The sequence below is a fragment of the Lepisosteus oculatus genome, chromosome 5 (genome assembly GCF_040954835.1).
Source record: "Lepisosteus oculatus isolate fLepOcu1 chromosome 5, fLepOcu1.hap2, whole genome shotgun sequence".
NCBI classification, from domain to species: domain Eukaryota; kingdom Metazoa; phylum Chordata; class Actinopteri; order Semionotiformes; family Lepisosteidae; genus Lepisosteus; species Lepisosteus oculatus.
The window spans coordinates 4,166,391-4,187,272 of NC_090700.1; the positions used below are offsets into that span (position 1 = coordinate 4,166,391).

At 47.0% G+C, this 20,882-nt stretch overlaps 1 protein-coding gene across 7 annotated transcripts; it reads left to right on the top strand.

Annotated features, from left to right (window-relative positions):
• The first annotated feature begins 669 nt into the window (after nt 1–669).
• Nucleotides 670–11,910, top strand: qtrt2 (queuine tRNA-ribosyltransferase accessory subunit 2). Of its 7 annotated transcripts, none has more exons than XM_015341165.2 (9): nt 670–763; nt 1,966–2,191; nt 2,722–2,777; nt 3,226–3,302; nt 3,862–4,071; nt 4,586–4,785; nt 6,888–7,057; nt 10,404–10,515; nt 11,416–11,910. In XM_015341165.2, the coding sequence occupies exons 2-9, from the start codon at nt 1,992–1,994 to the stop codon at nt 11,672–11,674; spliced, it is 1,284 nt and encodes a 427-aa protein (XP_015196651.2). In that variant the 5' UTR covers nt 670–763; nt 1,966–1,991; the 3' UTR covers nt 11,675–11,910. The 7 variants fall into 7 exon arrangements, with proteins under 7 accessions (XP_015196651.2, XP_015196650.2, XP_015196656.2 ...); XM_015341164.2 differs by having other exon boundaries at nt 673–763; nt 1,963–2,191; XM_015341170.2 differs by having other exon boundaries at nt 673–763; nt 1,963–2,191; nt 6,888–7,039.
• Nucleotides 11,911–20,882: the final 8,972 nt, after the last annotated feature.

Sequence of the window (20,882 nt, forward strand, 5' to 3'; positions counted from 1 at the left end):
CCACTTGTACCATCTGCTGCGTCTTTCGTTGTTATTTCTGCTACGCTGGGATCCGCTACGTTGACATAATTCATACTGAAAAGGTCAATGCCTTCATTAGACTGAATGTACTGTACAACGAAATATCATATGTACTGTAATAATAAAACTCACAAGCACGCATTTGTATCGGCTTGATGTGAAATTATGCGAGTGAGCGATAATGGGATTACTGGAATAATTTCCTGATATATTACATCGGCAATTTTAAACACGTTTAAAGTGTTAAAATATATGCTCATTCCTTTATATATCCTGCATTTAAATTAAAACATTTAAAATGCTGGTACTTGTTACCTTTCTGTGCAATTGTGTTTGAAGAGATCTGTAGTGTCTCTTTACACTTTCTAATTTTAAACTTCGATGTACACTTTATTGTTGAATTGTTTTTTCGGTCCTCTTCAAAGGGTGTAGCACTTCTTTCCTGGAGATGACGGTTTTGTGTGTTTTATCAAAAACTGTCACATTATTCGTGACTATACAAGTCCTTTCCAAACAAGATAACCAGTATTTCTATATCTAAACAGAAACCGTATCGATTTATAATACTTATATAGTATCATATTTTCTTTTACATATGTATCTCTGATGGGTACCTGCAGCAGATGCTATCTGTTACTGCTAGGAGCAGGGACCCACATGGCGAGTCTAGCGCCCGTGGTGATGACGTATGCAGCGGTGTGGTCATAAAACTGCGACGGTGAGGTTTATGGTTGAAGTGTAGGTAAGCAAATGTGAATAAAACGTGTGGCTTTTAAATGAATACCGGGGAGTTTGGGTTGATTTGTGACTTTAATACTCTGAAAGAAGAAACTCTCTTGTGTGCTGCATGTTTTGCTCTGTTTTTATCCACGATTGCTTACTTTTATTGATCTGTCATTGAAACAGTGGACAGTCACGCTGTTGTGTGTATACTTCTTGGACCAGTGTATTACTTCGAATTTACAGGCTTTTGTGGCATTTTATTCAACACATTTTTAGCAGACTTTTGACAGTATTAGTCTGAATGATAATATCCTCCCTTAAGTAGAGAAAAGTACCAAGCAGTGCTATTTTATGATAATTTCGACTCCCTACAAAAAAGTATAATTGGTGTTTGGACTTTTTGGACCAGCGGGTTGCAGCAAAAAGGAAAGAGTACGTTTTTATTTTATTCTTTTTCTTGCAGCGCACTATGGGATACTGTGCTTTCCTTTGTCTTCTGTAATGTTTGTGTATGAAGTGAACTGCTACACTTGACTGTTTACTAAAACTAATAGTTGTAGTTATGGATATTGGATATTGAGGTTTAACAGGAAGGTGAACATGTGAAATGTGATTTAAACGGGAAAATAACAGACCATGCTCTACAGAGTAGAAGGCGTTGCATTTAAGCACTGATGTTTATTTCAGATAGCCACAATGGGCTCGCTAACAAAACCACAAACGTTAGATTTTCCCTGCAGCCTCTTACCTTCATCACTGAGAAACCTTCATGTGTAAAACAGCCTTCTACACTCTGTCTGCACCGCTTTCATCAGCTGTTTCTGGGTGGCCAGGAAGCGGTCCCTGTGATTCCTGCTGTGCGGTGTAGAGGAGTTTAGCTGCCACACGTACAGTGTGATTATTGTTTGCGCCGTTGTCCCACTGTACAAAGTACAGCAGACAACGCAATGCTTCAAAACAGGAAATAATTAATAGTGACAGTATGTATAGACAAACAGGGCAATAAGTACAAACGGAACAATAAACACATAGTAGAAAGCCAGAGTGCAGATGTGTGTTGGAGCAATGGCACAGTTAACAGCTAAGGATGAGATGTGCTGTAGATGCTCTTTCTAAGTCTATTAGTCGGCGCTGTGATGGTGCGGGATCGCTTGTTGGAGCACAGCTGTGTGAAGTTACGGCAGTGTCTCCCATGTCTGAACGTGGCTGTCTCTGCAGCAGGTGCCCTCGTGTAGTAGGCCTGCGTGATGAAACTGGACGTCTCCCGAGTGGTGCAGGGCTGTCGCCTGGGGGTCCTGTCCCAGCTGGGCAGGAACGGAGACAGGAGTGTGGAGGTGCCCGGCTGCCTGCTGTCCACGCGCTGCGGATCGGTCCCCCACCTGACCCACGACACCCTCCGCACGCTGGACTCCCTCCCCGCCGCCACCCAGCTGACTCTCGCCAGCCTGTGAGAGCACCCCCCTCTGTGTCCGCTGTACATCCACGACAGGCCCTCTCGCGGGCAGCCTGCGCAAAACTGCTGTTGACTTTCTAGTGTCTGGAAACCCACTGGGGGAAAACACTGGGGAGGAGGGGCTGGGAGAAATATTTTATATGTTTCACGGGCATCAGATCCTGAATTTGTGAACAGCACCCAGAGATAAGCCAGCAGGCCTTCACACAGCGAGCTTTCCCATAAGAAATGGAAGATTCCAGTTTCTGTAAAGGGGAATTCTGTACAAATCTGTGTTGTACTGCATATTACATCACTACTGGTCAGCATTTCATGGGAAGGAGGAAGCTACTTTAATTGCCCATGATGTTTCGTCATGGCTAATGTACCAGATGGCATATTATCTCTCTCATTCCCTGCCATGTGACCAGGTCCCAGTTCTGTCTCGCGTTCATGTAGAATGTTGAATAGCAGAGATGTTATTGAGTCTTCATTTTTAGCACTGCTGGAGTTGCGATGTCACTTTGTTTGTTTCCTTTATGAAGGGCAGAACACCAGGAAGTGTTGGAAGAGTTAAAAGAAGGAGCCAGGAAGTTCGCAGGTAAAAGGAATCTTCACCTCAACATAAAAAACATTGAAATTAAAGTTCTGAAATATACTAGCATAATCAGCAACACACAAAACCTATAAAGAACAACAAATCATGTACTAAAAAGATGACTAACTTAGCAAATTTCTAAAGTATGGAAATGCATCTTGCCATACTATCACAGTGTTTGCACCAGCAAAATTTATCTTGGCAATACTCCTTTCCATAAAAACAAAAAACGGTCCCTAATCTTGCAATAAGAAAGAATAGAAAAGGTTGGTTTTCTGTCCTGAAGAATGCCTCCAGGTTCCAGATTATGCTTTGTGAGTCTGAAGAAGGTAGGACTTGCAAGGTTCAATCATCTTCTGTGATCGACATTTGCGCACACAGCATTATTTTGTTACAAAGCAAAGCATCTCTGTTTCTGACCCAATTGTCTTGATGTCTTTCTGCAACTCAGGCTTGCACGACACAGTGCTGTATTGCTCTCTGCATGACCCTGCTGCTCCCTGCCCTGCGGGTTATGTAACCAACAAGGTAAGTCATTTTCACACTGACTTGATCCTTGTCACGATGGTCACTCCTGGAAACAGATTAAAAGTGTGTTGTAGGCTACAGAGCTTTGCAGGATGACTCATGTAATGATCATTTTTTAAGATTCCTTCTTATTAAACTAGGGGCCTTATTGCCACTTAGAGAAGAGTTTTGTTCCTTGAATAAAAGTTACTTAATAGACAGTCTTGTCCAGACAGTTCTATAAAATGCCTCTGCAGTAATGAGAACCCGTCAGCAAGTGATGCTAATAAAAATCATGTTATTTCAGGTATTGTTCTTCATTTTTTTCTTTTATTGCCATGCATAGTGAGTGCAGACTGCTGCCTGCTGAATGGGGCTTGGAGCCTGAGGTCTTTACACACGCGTGTCAGAATTCACCTGTGTGAGCAAGCTCAAGCTCAGGACAGGTTTGAACAGGCAGGGCCCAGTGGTGTGAATTCATTCTGAGCGGGAAACAATGTACAGTATATACCGAAGTCCTTGTTTTGGCAAGTGGGCGTGCCCACCTGACGTGCGGGTTGCCGTGCCTGTGCCCCTGTAGACGGTGTCCGTGTGGGGTAGTGGGGGCCGGATTGAGCTGACGCCCTCGCGGTTCATGGCGCTGCAGGCTGCTGTGAAGCCGGACTGGTACCACAGCATGGCGGACGGGGACACGCGGCAGCCGGGCACCTCCAGAAAGAGGGCGAGGAAGGCCGTGGACCGCAGCCTGGCCTTTCTGGACGAATGCCTTCAGCTGCACCACAGGAGCGAGGTACAGGGGGCACCATGAGCTCAGCCCATCCACGCTTGCAGTCACCCCAGGGCTGTGCTTATCTGGCGTGCAGGAAGCACTGTTTGACCTTCCCTGAGCTGTGTCAATAGATCTAGACAAGCTGGTTTAAAGACAGTTTAATTCCATTCACATCCTTATCAGAATTGCAAAAATGTTACAGAGCTTCTTAGTTTCTTCTTCATTAGATTTATTCAGTAAGTATCCCAGTACTACTGACTGTGCTATTTAATGTTTTTTTTTAATTCAAGTGCATACCAGTCTTCTGAGATATGAGTGTTGGAGATGAGCTGAAAGTAGTGGTGTTGTAGCCACAGTGACTGTACTGATACTGTGTATCCATGAGCACATATTAACACAAACAGTACTGATTACTGACTTTTTTTCCTTCCCCAAAGCATTGTGTGTGTGTGTGATGCAGGGGGCTGCAGGTTTACATCCTGCCCTAGGCTGGTAAGTAACCATTCTCTGCGCCTGGGTTTTGCCTGTTTTACAGGAGTTGAGCAAAGCTGAGATTCTGGGAGTTGTGGAAGGCGGAGACATCCTTGAGGAGAGGGTCCGCTCAGCCAGGGAGACAGCCAAGAGGCCCGTGGCCGGCTTCGTTCTGGACGGGTTCCAGCCGTGCGCCATGAGTGCAGGGGTCCGTAACGCGCTGCTCCTTGCGGTGACTGCTGAGCTCCCGGATGACAAGCCGAGGTACAGCGACTACTGCCTGCGTCTTCACAACACTCGTCAGACGAGTACTGGGTGGCGGATAATTTATTGTGTTAATAACGATGCACTTAGGTCAGATCCTCTTTTTATTCCATTGTCTTATAATGAGGGACCCCTCGGCTTCAATCAAGATGTTCTTATTGCATGTCGGTCGCTGAAAGAAACTGACTTTCTCAACCTTCCTGCTCATTATCTTCTTCTGTTAAATGTGGTTCTTTTGGAGGTCTGTGCGAGATAAATACTGGCCAAAGAAAGATGCTTTTCTTTTATTTCGCAATGCATGTTAAAAACTGTGTGCTGTGTTTATGGTATTATCACAGCTGGCATCCCAGGAAACCTGGCAAGTCGCTAAGCTGCTTTTAAAGCCTCCAGGAGGGTTAATCTGTAGAGTGGTCTCCAGGGTTGTCACCTGTCCTGCCGAGCAGGGAGATATTGGAGAGCTGACTCCCATTAGTGCCTATTAACTGCTTCCCCTCGCTGGGGTGAAGGTGGTTAAGTGAAGAGGATAAAGGTTACCATTGTCGACTCATTATCAGAATCGGAGTGCTGAGGGTTTTAATGGAGCCTGGACTGGGGGATAATTGATTTTGTTTTAAGGTCAGAGAGAACTCACAGAGCTCTATTATCAGACATTATTCATTGGCCCATGGGTCTCTGGAGTGTGGCAGAGAGGAACTGACCTCTGCTGGGTGTGACCCGGGTGCAGCAGTCAAACTCATGTGCAGGTTCTGGGGTCACACTTCAGGAAGCCTGCAGAGAGGGCCTGTCAGTACCCATTTACTGGAAGGGGTAGTAGGTTCTTGGTGTTTTTCTGTCATGCAGAATCAATTATTGGGCAGTCTTCTGCTGAAAATGGTGGAAGAGTTCATCCTCATGAACCTGTATTTTGCAAACTGAAAAGTAGCAGTTTTGCTTTGGGAATGTGCAGAGAGCAGCCAGTGAAAATAATGAAGTGGTCTTTCTTTAGATGGCTAAAATGGAATTGATTCATTACATACAAGAGAAAGGGGTGAAATCTGCTCCTGGTAGGACCATTGATTTTGTAAGGTTGTGCAAGATAAGGGTACAGAAACTATTCCCGTGCATCATTTTATAGATGGGTTGAATTAATAGCCATGTACACTGAAGTGCTTGATTGCATGCTGAGGGCAGCAGCAGGGGATAAATTGCGTTTGCATTCCTGAAGACTTTAATTGTTCTTCACAGAGGTCAACTTTGCACAGGATAGGAGCATTTAACACTCGTCATCCTCGCGTGCACCCGTAGTATTTCCTTTGTTGCTGGTTGCATCATTTTCACCTTCCCATGTAGAATGCCTCCACAGTTCTCCATTTTGTTTAGAACAGCAGTACAGTGTTGAGTGTAATCTTTTTTTTTCATACCACATTTTTGCTATACAATATTTCAGCGCATGAAAAACGATCTACCGGATGTTTCTCTGTGCGGTGGTCTGTGATATTATTTGCTCAGCCTTGACACAAAGGTAACCGTCATGCTGTAGAGTTACAGATATTTTAGTCTCTACCCTTTTATGTCGGAGGCCTTTCAAGTTGGGCTTTGAGTGCAGCTGTTATTTTGCAAGGTTGCAAATACTGACACACAGTGTTCTTGAAGATCTGCTTTAATTTGCTGGAAAGGCACAAGGGTTGTAGTGCCTTCTACCGTGTTTTCGGAGCTATAATTCCACTGAGGTACATTGTGTTCCTGCTTTCCCCTGGCGTATCATGTTCACTGAGCTCACAATTTCATTTAATAGCCTCATTAACTAAAAAGAATGGCTTTAGTTCAGACTGGTAAAGGCAGCTGTCCTGAAAGAGCACTGTGTAGCAGAAGTCTCCCTTGCTCAGGAAAAGGGTTTAATCAGGCTTGGTTTTGTCTAGCAGGCTGCCTGGCCATGTTTGACCTCTATGTGTCCAAGTGGGCATGTCTTTAGGGTGTGTCGTGTGGGTGTGGCTATATGGGTGTGTCGTGTGGGTGTGGCAATAGAGGTAGATTGTGTGGGTGTGGTTATATGTGTGTACTTTGTAGGTTATACTGATGTGCCGTGTGGGTGTGCCCATGTCTCTGGGTTGTGTGTGTTACAGGCTGCTGCAGGGGGTGGGCCGCCCAGACGAGGTGCTGGACTGTGTCCGGGCTGGCGTTGACCTCTTCGAGGGCTTCTTCCCGTACGAGGTGACCGAGCGCGGCTGTGCCCTCAGCTTCAGTTACGACTTCCAGCCCGACCCGGAGAGAGAAGGTACTGCACGCCAGACAGGTCTGCGTCCATGTTGAACTTTTTTTTTTACTGAGTGAAAATATTATACGCAGTAAGAAGGACTTTTAAGGTATAACATGCTAATGCTGTCAAGGCATTCAGACTTCCCTGTGCAGTAGGCTCTGCTCGAGTTTAAATTTATTGCAGGCCTACTGATGTCTAAATCATTATTGATTTGAAAAGCCCTCGGTCCTTCGATGCTTAATTTTTTATCACTTGTCTGTTCCCTAAAGCAGTTTGATTATTTTGCTTTTCTACTGCCAAGACAGAGTCTCCTCCCGGTGTTGAGGATGTCTGATTATTGCTGAGTGAAGGAGTCAGTCCCAGGTGTCCGGCACCTGTCCTGCTGTTCCAGCTGTCAGGCTGGATTAGAACGACCTTCTCGTTCCAGCTCCCAGGTTAATATCGCTGTTGGTGACTGCCCTCACTGTAGCAATCCACTGACAGCGGCGCCTGTCACTTCCTGTCATGTACAGGATGCTGGTGGCCGAATTGCCGAAACATTCTTCCTGCCAATCCTGTTGAAACCACGACTGCTAGAGAGTCACAAGCTCGTGAAATGGCGTTCTGACGTCATTGACCGCTGTCATTGTAGAACTCTCGGGACACAGGAATGTGAAATCCTACAGCTGTATTCGCTGCAGCTGCTGTAGAGGAAGTTCAGCTGTCTTTCACTACCCCCACCAGCAAACTGCCTCCCTGCATGCACATTTTACAACATGTTGGTGCCACTGTAGTATGATAGCTGCAGAATAAAGGATGAGGTGTTTATCTGGTGATCTCTCAGTTTCTCTGACCCAACCTCGGACCTTCCCTGGGCAGTGTTTAGACCCCCATGCCTTCCTCCATCCTTCTCTGGTCAGTCGTGGGTTTGTATCTCCTCCTGTTGCACCTGAGCCCCGTGCTCCACACATGTGCCCCCTGGAGGAGAAGCACCTGGCAAGCAGTGGCTCATTTTTTTTTTGTAGTACCAGCCAAAGAAATAAGTCTTCAGGCTTCTTAGTTAGAAAGAGTCTCGTCGTTTAGGAATGAAACAACACGTCGCTCTTATTAACGCCTGCCGTTACTTAAACTGCCTTAAAGTACAGCTCTGGTTGTCCCCTGGGTCTGGGCTCAATGAAGGGAGAGCCCCGTTCAGCCCCTGTCCTTCTCTGTGAGAACAAGGCATGTGCTGTGTGGGCGGAGACTCTGGAATCCCTTCTGAGCCAATTAGAGCACAGCCTCAGGGAGAGGGGCGTGGTCACAGTGGCCCCAGTTGTTTCCTGGCTTTCTTGCTTCACATCTCTAACAATTCCCAGCCTACCTGCTTCTGTCGTAGGTTTTTGTTTTTGCTCCTGGGCATCTGTTGCCCTGGAAGCCAGTTGTCTGGTTTGACGTTTTCCGTTTGTCATAACGTTATGACACCTGAATGACACACATGACGTTATGTATGCCCGCTATCCACAGCTGCCAGGTTAAATAGCCCTTTATAAATATTACTGACCAGCTGCCAGGTGAGTAGCCTTTGTAAATATTCCTTTGTATTCTAAATAAGTTTCCCTGATTGGGCACAGGGTGAATCTCCTCTGTCACTATCCTCTCATCCGGCAGCCGGACGCTTATCCTTATGACCTTGGTCAGCGCTGCTGTTAACTGGGGATCCCCACCCACACGCCCCCCTCTTTGCGTGCAGAGCTCTTCACGGCCGTCTGCGCCGGCACTCTGGGCCAGGAGGACCGGCTCCCCGGAGCGCAGGAGCAGGCTGAGCCTTCCGCTGGAACAGGCCCTGAAACACAGAGCTGCCATTCTTTTACACTACGTGGTCCTATAGTTTATTCCAGCCTCTGACCTGCAGCTGGCGTGTACCGGAGGATGGAAGGCTTTGCATTTAGATTTGTGCGGGAGCACTGCGGCTCGACGGGGCTCTCCCTTCATTCGGGGGAGGCATGTTGATGCCGTCGTGAAAAACGCTCGCCGGCGTGCTCGGGGTATTTGGTAATATTTTTGCCTGCGTGGGATTTCCAGGGTTAACTGGCCGTGCCTGATGTGCGTGCCGGATGGCCGCAGAGGTGTCCTTTCGAGGCCCAGGAGTGTTCGTCGCAGTCCGACCTGTTCTTCCTGACTGCTCTTTCTACGCCGTCGACTGTCCAAGTGCGTTTTCAGCTTCTGTTCAATCCAGCTCTGAGGGAAGAAGCAACGCAGGCCCCCCTGTATTATTTCCTGACGTCAGTCATCAATTACTCCGGCGTTCGTTTCTGGATCATAAAAAAAGACGCCCTAATGAAATTTTGATTCATTGGCGTCTGCTGTGAGAGCACCGGTAGGGTGGCAACTCCAGCTGCATTCTGAATTTTGCTGAGTAATTAGAAAGATGGCTGCAGTGTAGTTCTGCAGCTATGTAATTAAACATAATTATTGGGCAGCAGTGGTAAGAGCACTGGACTCCTGTGGGTTGTAGAGGGTTTTTTATCCCAGGTGAGACACTGCTGTTGTAGCATTGATCAAAGTGCTTCCCTGGAGATCCAGTAACATGCCCAGTTCAACAAGAAAGGGGAACAGATGTCAATTACTTTGGACAAAATCCTCAGACACCTGACTCGTCATCTGCTAATGGGGAAACTGAGGTAAAAAGGGAGTGATTCATTGTGACTCCGAGAGAGAGGGAAAACATGATCAGCCTCTGTCAACATGACAGAATGAACCAGACCAGCTTGTCTCGGATGCACAGAAAAAAACCTCAAGGCGAGGGACAGAGAAGCCCTGAGGAACAGAGGAAAGTTAAAACCTAGAATAGAATAGACAGTTAGGAATTTGACAATTTCCCAGAAACCTACTATAGATGCTTTAATTCTTAACATTTATTGGTCCTTCAGTTCTAGTCCTTTCAACTTCAAGAAGATCGTTTCCCGTGCTTTCAGTTTTTCCCCTGATGTTTTTGTGTCGCGGCCTCTGGATCACACAGTATGCTGCCCTTTGCAAAACTGATGACTTCACCCAACAATAAATCTCAGGGGTTTATATCTCGAAAGAAATAGGCGCCAGATTGAGAATAGACTCCCATTTAGACAAGAGTGGTGGCAGAAGCCACAAGGAGTTCTTGATCAGCCCCTTCCTGCTCCACATTAATAGAGAGGGGCACTGTTTCAGGCTCACTAAGGGATAGTACTGATCGCAGGGATCAAAGGCTTGTCAAATCATGACTGGGACAAAGTCGCTTGGTGCCTCCCGGGAGCTGGGCAGGGGGGGCAGAACCACTTCAAAGCGACTGTCACCATTGCATAAAATTGGCAGTCAGGATGGGGGGCTCAGAGATACCTGCCCGTCATCCTGTACTGAGGCCCGGCCGGGACCTTTCGCTTTCCCGCAGTGCTGGAGAGAGATGGCGCGCTGAAGACCGAGGAGGAGGCCGGCACGCGGGAAGGCGACGCTGAGGGGCGGGGACCGGGGTCGCCCTTCGAGATGAACCTGAGAGACACCAGGTGAGCCCTCGGGGGAGAGCGGGCGCATCCCCCTGAAACGGGACAGAGTGTAGCATAAGGAGATAAGATCACTTTATTGGCCATTTACAATTTCTTGTATTAGGAATTTGTCTTTTCTCAGACCCCAGCTTGCTCTCCCTGAGACACACAGACAGGGAGAGAAGCTGGGGGTCAGAGCGCATGGTCTGCCATTGTACAGCGCCCCTGGAGCAGTTGGGGTTAAGGGCCTTGCTCAGGGGCCCAACGGAGTAGGATTCCTCTGCCGGCCGCGGGATTCGAACCGGCAACCTTCTAGCCACAGACGCAGATCCTGAGCCACAGAGCCAACGCTCCACCGCATTGTAGCGAATTCGGGTTCACCAGGAAAATAAATCGGACAAAGCTGAGTTTGGCATACAAGCACCTTTTATTAAGCCTCCGTCAGCCACCTATGGGCAACAGAGAGAGAGGACCTGAGATCCATAACTCTGCAGGGTGAGGGTCCCGGCCTGGCTGGGGGGCTGCAGGCCTCACGCCCACCCTACTGAGTGATATGGACCGACCGTGGGAGCCGATTCTCATCAGCGGGGAAGCAGACTTCAAAACCCATTGTCTGTAACATTTAAAGAGAATCCGGGTTGTCTGGAGCAGGTTTCGAAATTGTGGACCAGCTGAGCTCCTGAGATATGGAGGTTGTCTCTTGTCTCTCGCTCTCGGCTTCCGTTTTCCTGCCTCCCCTGTGTTGCTGTGGGCCTGAAAGTCTGCGGTTTCTTCTCTGACGGCAACAGAGTCCCTCTCTCTCCCCCCTCGCCTACCGAATCCCGTCCTCCTCCAGGGGGAGTGTCTTTGTTAGGGTACCACGCGTGGGAGGGGAGGGCCGTGCGGATGTGGAGCGCTAATCGATGGCTGCCGTGTGCTCAGGTACCGGGAGGACCTGAACCCCGTGAGGCCAGGCTGCTCCTGCTACTGCTGCAGGACCCACTCCCGCGCCTACGTCCACCACCTCCTGGTCACCAACGAGCTGCTGGCCGGCGTGCTCCTCATGCTGCACAATCTCCACCACTACAGCCGCTTCTTCCAGGCCCTGCGGGAGGCGCTGCAGGTGGGGCGGCTGGACTCCCTGCGATGGCAGGTGCTGCAGCCGTGCTCCAGCGCCCCCCAGGGGAGGGAGGAGGCATGACGGCGGTGTTCTGTGCAGGTGCGTGCTGCAGGGGGCTACAGCTTGTGATGGGAGACTGACGTCACGCCTGCCATTCCGTCAAACGAACTCAAAAGGGCTGGATGTTGGAAAAAATGTTTGTATTTTGGCCGTTGTCTTTTGAGACGCATTCCTATCCAGCTCTGGCAATTTCTGTTGCTATGCAAGTCGCCCTAGTAAATATGTAATAAATTACTATTAAGAATGATGTTAGTCTATTACATTGCTTTTCATTTTTTTTTAAATTTTTGCTCAGTCCTTATTCAGTTTGGGACTGGATTCGCCTTTGAAGCAGATTCCCCCTCTGTCCTGTTAAGGATTTTAGAAACTCTGTAATCCTCCACAGCGACGCCAAAGGAAGATTTGTTTTCTTGCCTGCACAGAGCTTCTGTTTCAAGGATAAGCCTGGCTGACCTTCTGAGCTTTCTTCATTGATGGGGTTAAGGGGGGGGGCAGACATGATGGAAATTTATTTAAGCAGTTTATTACAGTTTGTATTAATAAAGTTAGCCTTATGCTCTTGGTTTTCAGCATTTTTCAGTGTTAAGCAGAAAAAAATTAGATTATTCTGCTGCTTTTTTTTTTTTTTGCTCTGTCTCCTGCTCCTGAAAGGTAGTGCAGATGCCTGTGCAGTGATGAATCAGTCACGGTTCCTGTTCCTGCCTGCGATTGCTGGTTGAGAATTAATGGCATCCGGGCCTTACTGGGAAGCTGGTGTCTTTGGGGCTTGTTTCTGCTGGGAAGGGAGGTGGGGTGGCTCTGCAGGGTTAATGCCACATGGAAAATGAAAACTAGTCTGACACCCTTTTGTCAGAAACTAATGTGTGTGGCGTTCTGCAGTGACAGCAGAGTTTATTAACATATAGAAAGGATTTTGATTGAAATAGAAAAGAGCAGGCCAGCTTTACGGTACATTTTAGTTATTCAGAGAGCCATGACTTCCAGGAATATACAAGTTTAAAATGCAAAGCAGCCTCAGCAAAGCCTTTTCCGCCTGGAAAGAAATCTGGGGGCTGCGTTTTGTGGAAGAAAGGTCATTAGTTGTCTATGTACTGTTTTTATGAAGGTTTGGAGCATTATTTTCTCTTTTGAAGTTGGCTATTGTATGCTCTTTCAAATGTGATTTGTAGAATTGCCCCCAGTGTGGAACAGGTGTTAGAAATGCTGTAGCAGGACTCGTAAGAAGATTGGAAAGGATGTCAATGAAAGGGGGACACTCAGTCCATGTCACCTGTGGTACTTTAGTAGGTAATTGAATCTGTAATTTATTTCTTGAGCTCAACGCTAGTGGCTTTGACTACCTGGCTAGGGAGCCAATTACAGAGACCCACCACTCTTTGTGTACAGAAAGTAACTCTATTTAACTTTATGTAAAGAATAGTTGTCCAACAGCTAAACTCAAATTCTCAAAGCTTGTGAGAAAGTTTGAACGTCTTTGATAGCTATGATACTGTTTCTTGCTTGTGGTTTCAGTGTGGGCTCTTTTTAGACCTTCCGTTCACTTGTCAAGCGTAACTCTGTGTTGAGCCGTGTCACAGGATGTTTTGAAGTAGGGTACCTAGACAGGAAACCGGTGATAAAATCGATCTGAGCCGGACAGTCTCGGGCGGGTTGCATGACCTTTTCATAAACCTTTGATCTGTGCTTTCTCGTTTCCGCAGTGGATCATTTTAAAGAGCATGCCATCGGCGCGTCGTGTTACAGAGGCCTCTGCAAGGTGCTGAGTGGCCCTGCCCTCTCTCCTGGCCTCTTCTGTGACAGCTTGGATGGTTTTTTTCATCCGGGTCCATTCGCAATGAACCCCGGGTCTCGGGAAGAGATGGAACTTGAACCAGCAGAGCCCAGCCTGCTGACCAATAATGAATGAACTTTTCAGGACTCATTACAATATGGGTAATTGGTCACCTGTCGTATTTATTGGGCGTGACCACAATGAAAGCTTTCTTGTCATGTTTCCTCGTTAATTACAGTGACTTTGAGAATACGAAAAGAATATTAAATAGGGAGGGGTGAGCACAGGGCTTGTTGCCCCACAGGAGCACTTCTGAAAGAAAGGAGACGTGTTTTCTAGTTTGGTTTTCATTTCTCTTTGAAGATGAACTCAAAGTGCCGGACGATCGAGCTTACAAAGAAAGGTGCCCCCTCTTGTTTAAGAAATTTCCTGCTGAATAATTCATCGCTTCTGCATGAAATGCTTTATTCTCACAAAAAGCACCCAACTTTAATAATGAGTCTCCTGACATAGAGGATACCAGTTTAGGAGTCATTTCTCCTTCTAAATGTTTCTTGCACAAAAAAAAAACGGTCTTCAGCGCAGGAGCCTCCTTATTGAAAAAGCAATTAAAACGTGTATTTCTAAAGGCATGTTCATCCGCTGAATACTGATTGATTAGAAAAATAATTGATTACATTCCAGCTCTTTAGTGATGTTTTGGCATCTGATTCCAGTTTGTGTAGTGCCATTTACAGATGAATGCGTGACTTTTTCCACAGGAAAGTGAGTAAATAGCCTTTCAGATAAACTGAAGCTTCTCTGTATGAATTCTAATGAGCCATTAAAGCTCACCTTACGTCAATGAACAGGGCTTCACACAGGAGCCATTCAGAGCTTCCATGTATCATTCTGTCAGGTTTTTGCTTCCAGTTTACAAAATCTGAAAACGTCTGCAACGGATTCATAACCTCAGAAATAAGTAGTGTGACTTTGAACAGAAGGTATTAGCAAGGTAAACAGTTATGAACAATGGCGATGGAAAACGCTTTCAGTTGAATCTTAATGCTCAGTGAGAGAAATAAGTCTCTTATTGGGCCTGGTTGGAAGACACTTGGTATTTCTTCGGATTTCACAGATTAATCTATCTTTTATTGAAGGTGAAGTAAAATGCCAGGATAATGGAGTTGTCAGTGTTTAACTGTCGCAAGCTCAGAAGCTGATTAATGCGTTTAGCGCAACAGGGGCTGAGTTTGTGAAAATTTAAACGTCTCCTCACGCTGGTGTGTCAGTCTCTAATGAATAAAGAGCATTCTGTTCGGATTCTGTTGAGATGTAACTTATTTTAAAGACAGTGATTAATTGGAAGAGAAATGAACTCCCCCTTCCCTCTTGATCCCAGCGTTTCGACAGTACTCAATAAAAAATTAAGTCACTGAACAAGCTGGGGACGTGGACTCCAGGGACGTGTCCAGCGATGCGATTCTCCCAGATCGATATGGGTTTTGATTCCTGAGGCACTGAACTGAATGCTTCTGCCTCCCGGGATGAGCGATTGAAGTCCAGATGATTGTTCAACAGGGCTGATCCCCGGTATGGGAGAACCAGAGCAAATTCCCCCCTTGAGAGAGATCTAGAATCTGACAGAGCTGTAATAACTGACCTCATTCTTAGGGGAATGCCCTAGGAACCGGTGTGGAGGATGTTTTCTTTCACTTTAATTATTATTGATTATTTGGTTGTGCCCATCTGATCACGGAACAACCGTGTGTCGTTCGTGTCTCTGAAGCCGCGCACGCAGGGGCCGCGGAGGAAGTGTGAGCAGACTTCTCCAACCCAACCCCCCGGCTTCTGGTCTCTAGTTTTTTTTTTAAAAGGCTGCGGATGTGGAGTTCGGCTGCTGAACTGCGAATCAGACGTCTAGGTCCTGTAGGGCAGTAGACAGCAGGAGCCGGGAGTCTCGATGAATCTGCAGCGCAGGAGTCAAAGACATGCTTATTACTAAAAAGAGCACCGGACCTCTGCATAGCACGCAACCTGCATAGTGCACTTATGGCTTCTCATTTCATAAACTGCAGACACTGACAGTGCCTACCGGAAAGGTTAAGAAAGCCAAGACCAGAAACAAAAGAAAACAAACTACATTTTTGTGCGGGATGGGTCTCGAGTTTTAATGAGAGGGTTAGCCTTACCGTCCTTTCCCAAAGCACCTGGATTAAAACGGGGAACATATCGTAAAGGACGTTCTGTTGATCCAAGCGCCCTTGCTTGCTAGTTGTCTAATATTTGTCAAGGGCGCCAGTAACTGAAAAACAAAGATGGTGCCGTTCCATTCCATCATCTCGTGTGTAGCTCACCTGTTTGTGTTATTTTCGTGTTGTCGCTCGTTTTTGGTGTAGAACATACGTGTGCGGCGGCCACTACCACGTTTTTATTGTTCTGGTTGTTTATTGACTGTACCTTCTATCTCTCTTTATGATGTACTGTCTGCATTGTGTGGTGTTGTCTATTGTACCGTGCATTTCCTGAGAGAATACGAATCCCAAGGAACATGTACACCCCTCTACTGCGAAGTCTCCATTGAAGAACTGCCTGGTTCTGCTGCTATTCTATTAGCTTCCACTAGGCGGTTTATAATAGCAGCAGGTGAAAGAATGTCAACTGATGTCAAAACCGTTTCCAGCCGGGTACGGAATTTGAACATGCATTAGCGACAGCTGGGTGCAGAACGGAGAGGAGACATCAATCACTACATTAGCTGGCTTCAAAAATTAAGCATCCAGCAGGAGAAATATTTCGAGCCCATCACCCGATCGAGAAAACGTTATAAATGTAAAAAAAATCTATTTCATTTCCGATCACCTCCACGGGCGTTTTTTTTATATAAATAGTGACAGTTCTCAAAAGAATCGTTGCGCTGCGCCGAGATTTTGTTGTCGCTTGTTATTGTAATTCGGAAATCCATTTTGTTTAGTCGCTGATCATCTTTTTTTTTTCCTGAGGAGCCTCAGCCCGCTGTACATGTTCATCTGTTTCCTTAATTCTGCCCGTAAAACTGTTTCATCTCAAGTGGAGGCACAGGTCTTCAAAAAGAACCCCCCCCCCCCCGAAATGAACAGGACCTTTCTTGGCCTTGCACTAGAAACGTTTTTTTACTTGTACTAAGTGGCATCCTGGTAATCAATGAAAGATGGATGGATGAATGTCTGAATTATTCTACTGGAGATTCCAGAAGAAGATAAATGCTTCTGGCAGCAATTGAGAGCGGTGCTCCTGTCTGGAAAAGGCCTATAAAAGAAGATGAAAAAAAATGATGAATACAGCTGGCACACTGCACTTAACTGGGACAGAAAAATCCAACTGCCAGATTACAGTTTGCCATGAAAGAGCATTTTAACATGAGCTCCAGGATCCACAGTAAGCCACGCTGGCACTACTCGCCGTTGAACCTGTGGGAATGTGTCCCCCAGCTTGGACAACACGGGCGACTGACTGGAGTGCTTCACTAATGAGGCCTACCTGACCTCGATCGATAGAGCATAAACCGCAAAGCATTTATCTGTGGTTTTCGGTTGCTGTCTAAATTGACCAGTGAGGCTAAATAATTTGCATTGTTCAGCATTTTCTACAGGTGCTGTTCTAGGCTTTTTTCTTTTTTTTTTTTCCCCACCAGTCTGTGTTGGATCTGCGCAGGTCGAGCACTCATGAAGGAAGAGACTGCTCCAGTTAGCTTGGGACTTAAGTGTCTGCTAAACGTGGGGAATGGTACAAAGCAGTCTCCAGTCGCTTGAGTCCTATCTCACTATGAAAAGTCACTGTCACTCAGCGTATGCGGAGAGTAAATAATTATGCACATGTTGGGAGCTGAAAAAAAACCCTTATGAAATTTCATTTAAACTTTCTGAAGACATGGATCAGAGTGCGCTATCACAGCAATCAAGAAGTGGAAATGTGTCCTCATACTCAAAGCTCACCCGGCTGTGGCCTGACTGCATTCTCCATTCGTGCAATTAATGAAACCTGGTGTTGATCAAAGCTCCCCCTAGGAGCAATTAAATACTCAGATGAAAACACTTCAATGTTCTGTGTCTACTGAGCTGGAAAATTACACAAGTCTACGTTCAGCGAACAGGAGCTGTATGCGCTGACTTACGGAATGGTTTGATTGCTGTGAAGGCCACAGGTCTCAGTTTAGAAAACAATCAGGTATGTTTTTGATAACCTGAGAAGGCTGCAAAACAGGTATTGATCTTTCCCCCCACTTAATGCGATGTATTTATCTGTTGATCCTTGCCTAAGGCAAACATGTTTCCAGACATGATGAGAGAGAATCTTCCTGCTGAGTTGCAGCATGTTGACTTGAACAAGCATGGCGACAGCTGCCCATTCTGGCAGTAGCCACCGTGTCCACCTCTGTCCGCTGCCGACAGGCCGAGGGAGCTGGGGCGGTCAGGCAGGAGGCAGGGAGCACGTTCAGACTCGTTGCAGCCCTGAGCGGACTCGGGCAGGGGTGGCAGGGGGGGCTCTCTGAGTGCCGGCGGAGTCAAGACCAAGAAAATCTACATCTGATTGGTGCAGAGACACACAGAACAGCCTACTGCGTCTGCTTTGTCTGGAAAGGCCTGTGTTGTGAAATGCAAGTCTGTAAAAAAAACAATATTCATCGCTTAAGCATTTAATATGACCAAGACTGCAGGTAACATAACATGAGAGGAAGTCATTATGTTTTCAGTCTGGGAGGAGACATCCACAAGCACAGCAAATCTTTCACTAAGTGTCTGAAAGTCAGAACGCATTGAGACCATGTGGTGTGAAGGCTCACTCCGTATCTCTGTTCCCAGGAGTGGGTGATAATGGATAAGGCAGGACTCACGACGTTGGGGCTATCTGTCTGTATCGGCATTGATATGTAACAAGCTGTTTACAGTTCACAGGGAGCGCGCCGTGTGTCCTGTGGTCTTTTAAGTTTTAATGAAATATTAAACAGCCATCCACTGTAAGATTGGCAGTACAGAAAGACCCCTCCTATCTAGTCACAATTATTACAGAAATTAATGTTACTACCAGTGTCTGCTTCAATTACCAGAGCTCCAAACCTCCCCAGTCTAGTAATTACAGCTGTTGCTCAGACGATGAATATTTAATTAAAGGCTTTTCTCAGAAGACAATGCCGAATTTCTCGCAGAAAGCCATGCAAGATGTACAGAAGACTATAGATAAGGAGCTCGTAGAGCTTCTTCAAAAGTATCTGTGGTGTGGAGGATATTTCCTCCGGGAGTTTTCAACACAGTGCGGAGGGGCTGTGCAAATTAAGAATGGCTGCTCTACTGGAGCGGTTTCTAGGCACTTATCAATTTAAGAAACATGAAAAGCCCCTCAGTAATGCTTTAACACGTGGATTCCGGTACAAGGCGTCTTTTAATGGAGAACAGTATCTCACTACTTCAGAAATTTGGCATGGCTCTCAAAGATTACCTGCACCCCTGTCACCGCTGGAGATAGAGAATGGTGGTGGCTGGAGCCTGAGTTCTGAGCTCCCCAAGAGGCAGCAAAGAGCTGAGGGCTGTGAATGAGTCCATCAGGGCTGTCCCAGCCTCCCCACAGAGCAGCGCTGGGCTTGTGGGGAGGACAGGCAGCGCTGTCTCTGCTGTCGGGCACTGCGGTGCTCAAACACGACATGCCTCCGCAGCCAAGCTGGAAGAACACACCGGCTGTTCATCATTCTCGTAGCTGCAGGTACTGACGCAACACAGGAGAAAAAGACCCACCGGGTTCACAGAACCGTGCCGGCGGTCAGGAAACCGCAGCAAAAAAGAGCCGCCCAGAGATGAGCAGAGAGGTCAGGAAGCGAAGGAGACTGTGCTTTCCAAGTGCCCTGCCACTGACCTCAGGCAAGCAAGAGCCGGAGCTCGGCAACGATTAACTTCAGGGAAGTTGGAGAGCTGCTCTAGCAGCGGGAGCCGCCCCAGAAAGTGACCAGACGCGCAGCGGTATGGAGACGAGGGGCTTGTCCTTTCTGGGCCCAGCGCAGGGTGGGGCCGTGCGGCCCGGGCAGCAGCTGCTTGTCCAGCCTCGAGTCGGCTCCGCAGCTCTGCCTGCAGCACCTGCTCCTCCTCTCGGCCCAGCGGCGCTGCCCCTGGTCAACTAGGACAGTCCGAGAGAGAGGAAAACGACGGCCGATCCCAGTTTCATCTTTGTTTTCCAAAGGTGGTTTTTACACAGATTTGCAGTCCAGGCAGTTCCTAGCAGTAGGGGTGCTTTCCTTTCCCTGACAGTCAGCAGGCCTCCAGCTCTGCTCGTAACGCCTTCAACGGTCTGTTGGGTTTAGTGGTCTTTGCCTTTGTCCCAGTAGTAAGATCCGGAGTCTCCTGGGCTGGAGGGCTTCCTACAAAACCTGTTTAAGGAACCGGAGGCAGTGAAGAAAAATACCCAGCTACACAACAGCACTTAGCAGACTCACAGCGGGCCGATATAAATCTTATCCTGAGGGTTTCCTGGGCCATATGGAATCTGCATGGAGACGTGCAGATTTAATCAATGACAAATTAACGATCACGTGGAACAGCAGCAGGAGCAAACGCTGGAGCACAGAGGGCTTGGAGACAGGAATGAGCTCTTCGCTTTCTATATAATAGTCTATATAACAACAAATGGCGCCCCGGCTATCTCTGTTGGTAGAGCATGAGACTCATAATCTCAGGGTAGTGGGTTTGTGTCCCACGCTGGGCGCCAGGTCCTCCATGCTGGAGGTTGGGCACAAGGCTAACAGCCCTGTCCTGTAAAAAATCAATGTTGAAAGAAATAGCAACAGGATGTTGCTGCCTCTACAATCCGGAAGGCATAACGGACAAACTCATAATAGATCATAAATCCTTTCATTTATATACTCTAGAAACTCCACTCAAACTGCTTTACAGTAATGGGGATCCCCTCCACCACCAGTGTGCAGCCTCACCTGGATGATGTGACGGCAGCCTGAGTGCACCAGTCCACTCCCCACACACCAGCTCTCACTGGGGAGGAGAGCAGAGTGACGAAGCCAATTCATAGATGGGGATTATGAGGACAGGGGGCAATTTGGCCAGGACACCTCGGTAAATGGTACTATGGTACTCCAGGGTGCCAGTCCTTGAGCTAGTTCTGCCTATAGGCCGATAGTCTCATCAGAACATCAGAAATGTTACAAATGAGAGGAGACCATCTCCCTAGTGATCTTTGCCTTTCAAAACCTTACTCTCCTTAACTAGTTATTTGATCATTAGTAGGATCAGCACAGTAATGGGAGCACTAGTTGAATCAGAGCACTGTACAGAGCAGATTGAAAAGGACATGCAATAGACACTGAGCAGCAATTAGATTTATATGGACATTTCTTTTTTATCTCATCATTTCAATCATGTATGCACATATCTGTTAAAATTATGTTAGTAGGATTCTGGGAAAGGGGTTATGAAAAACAGCAAGTGGAGGAAAAGGACT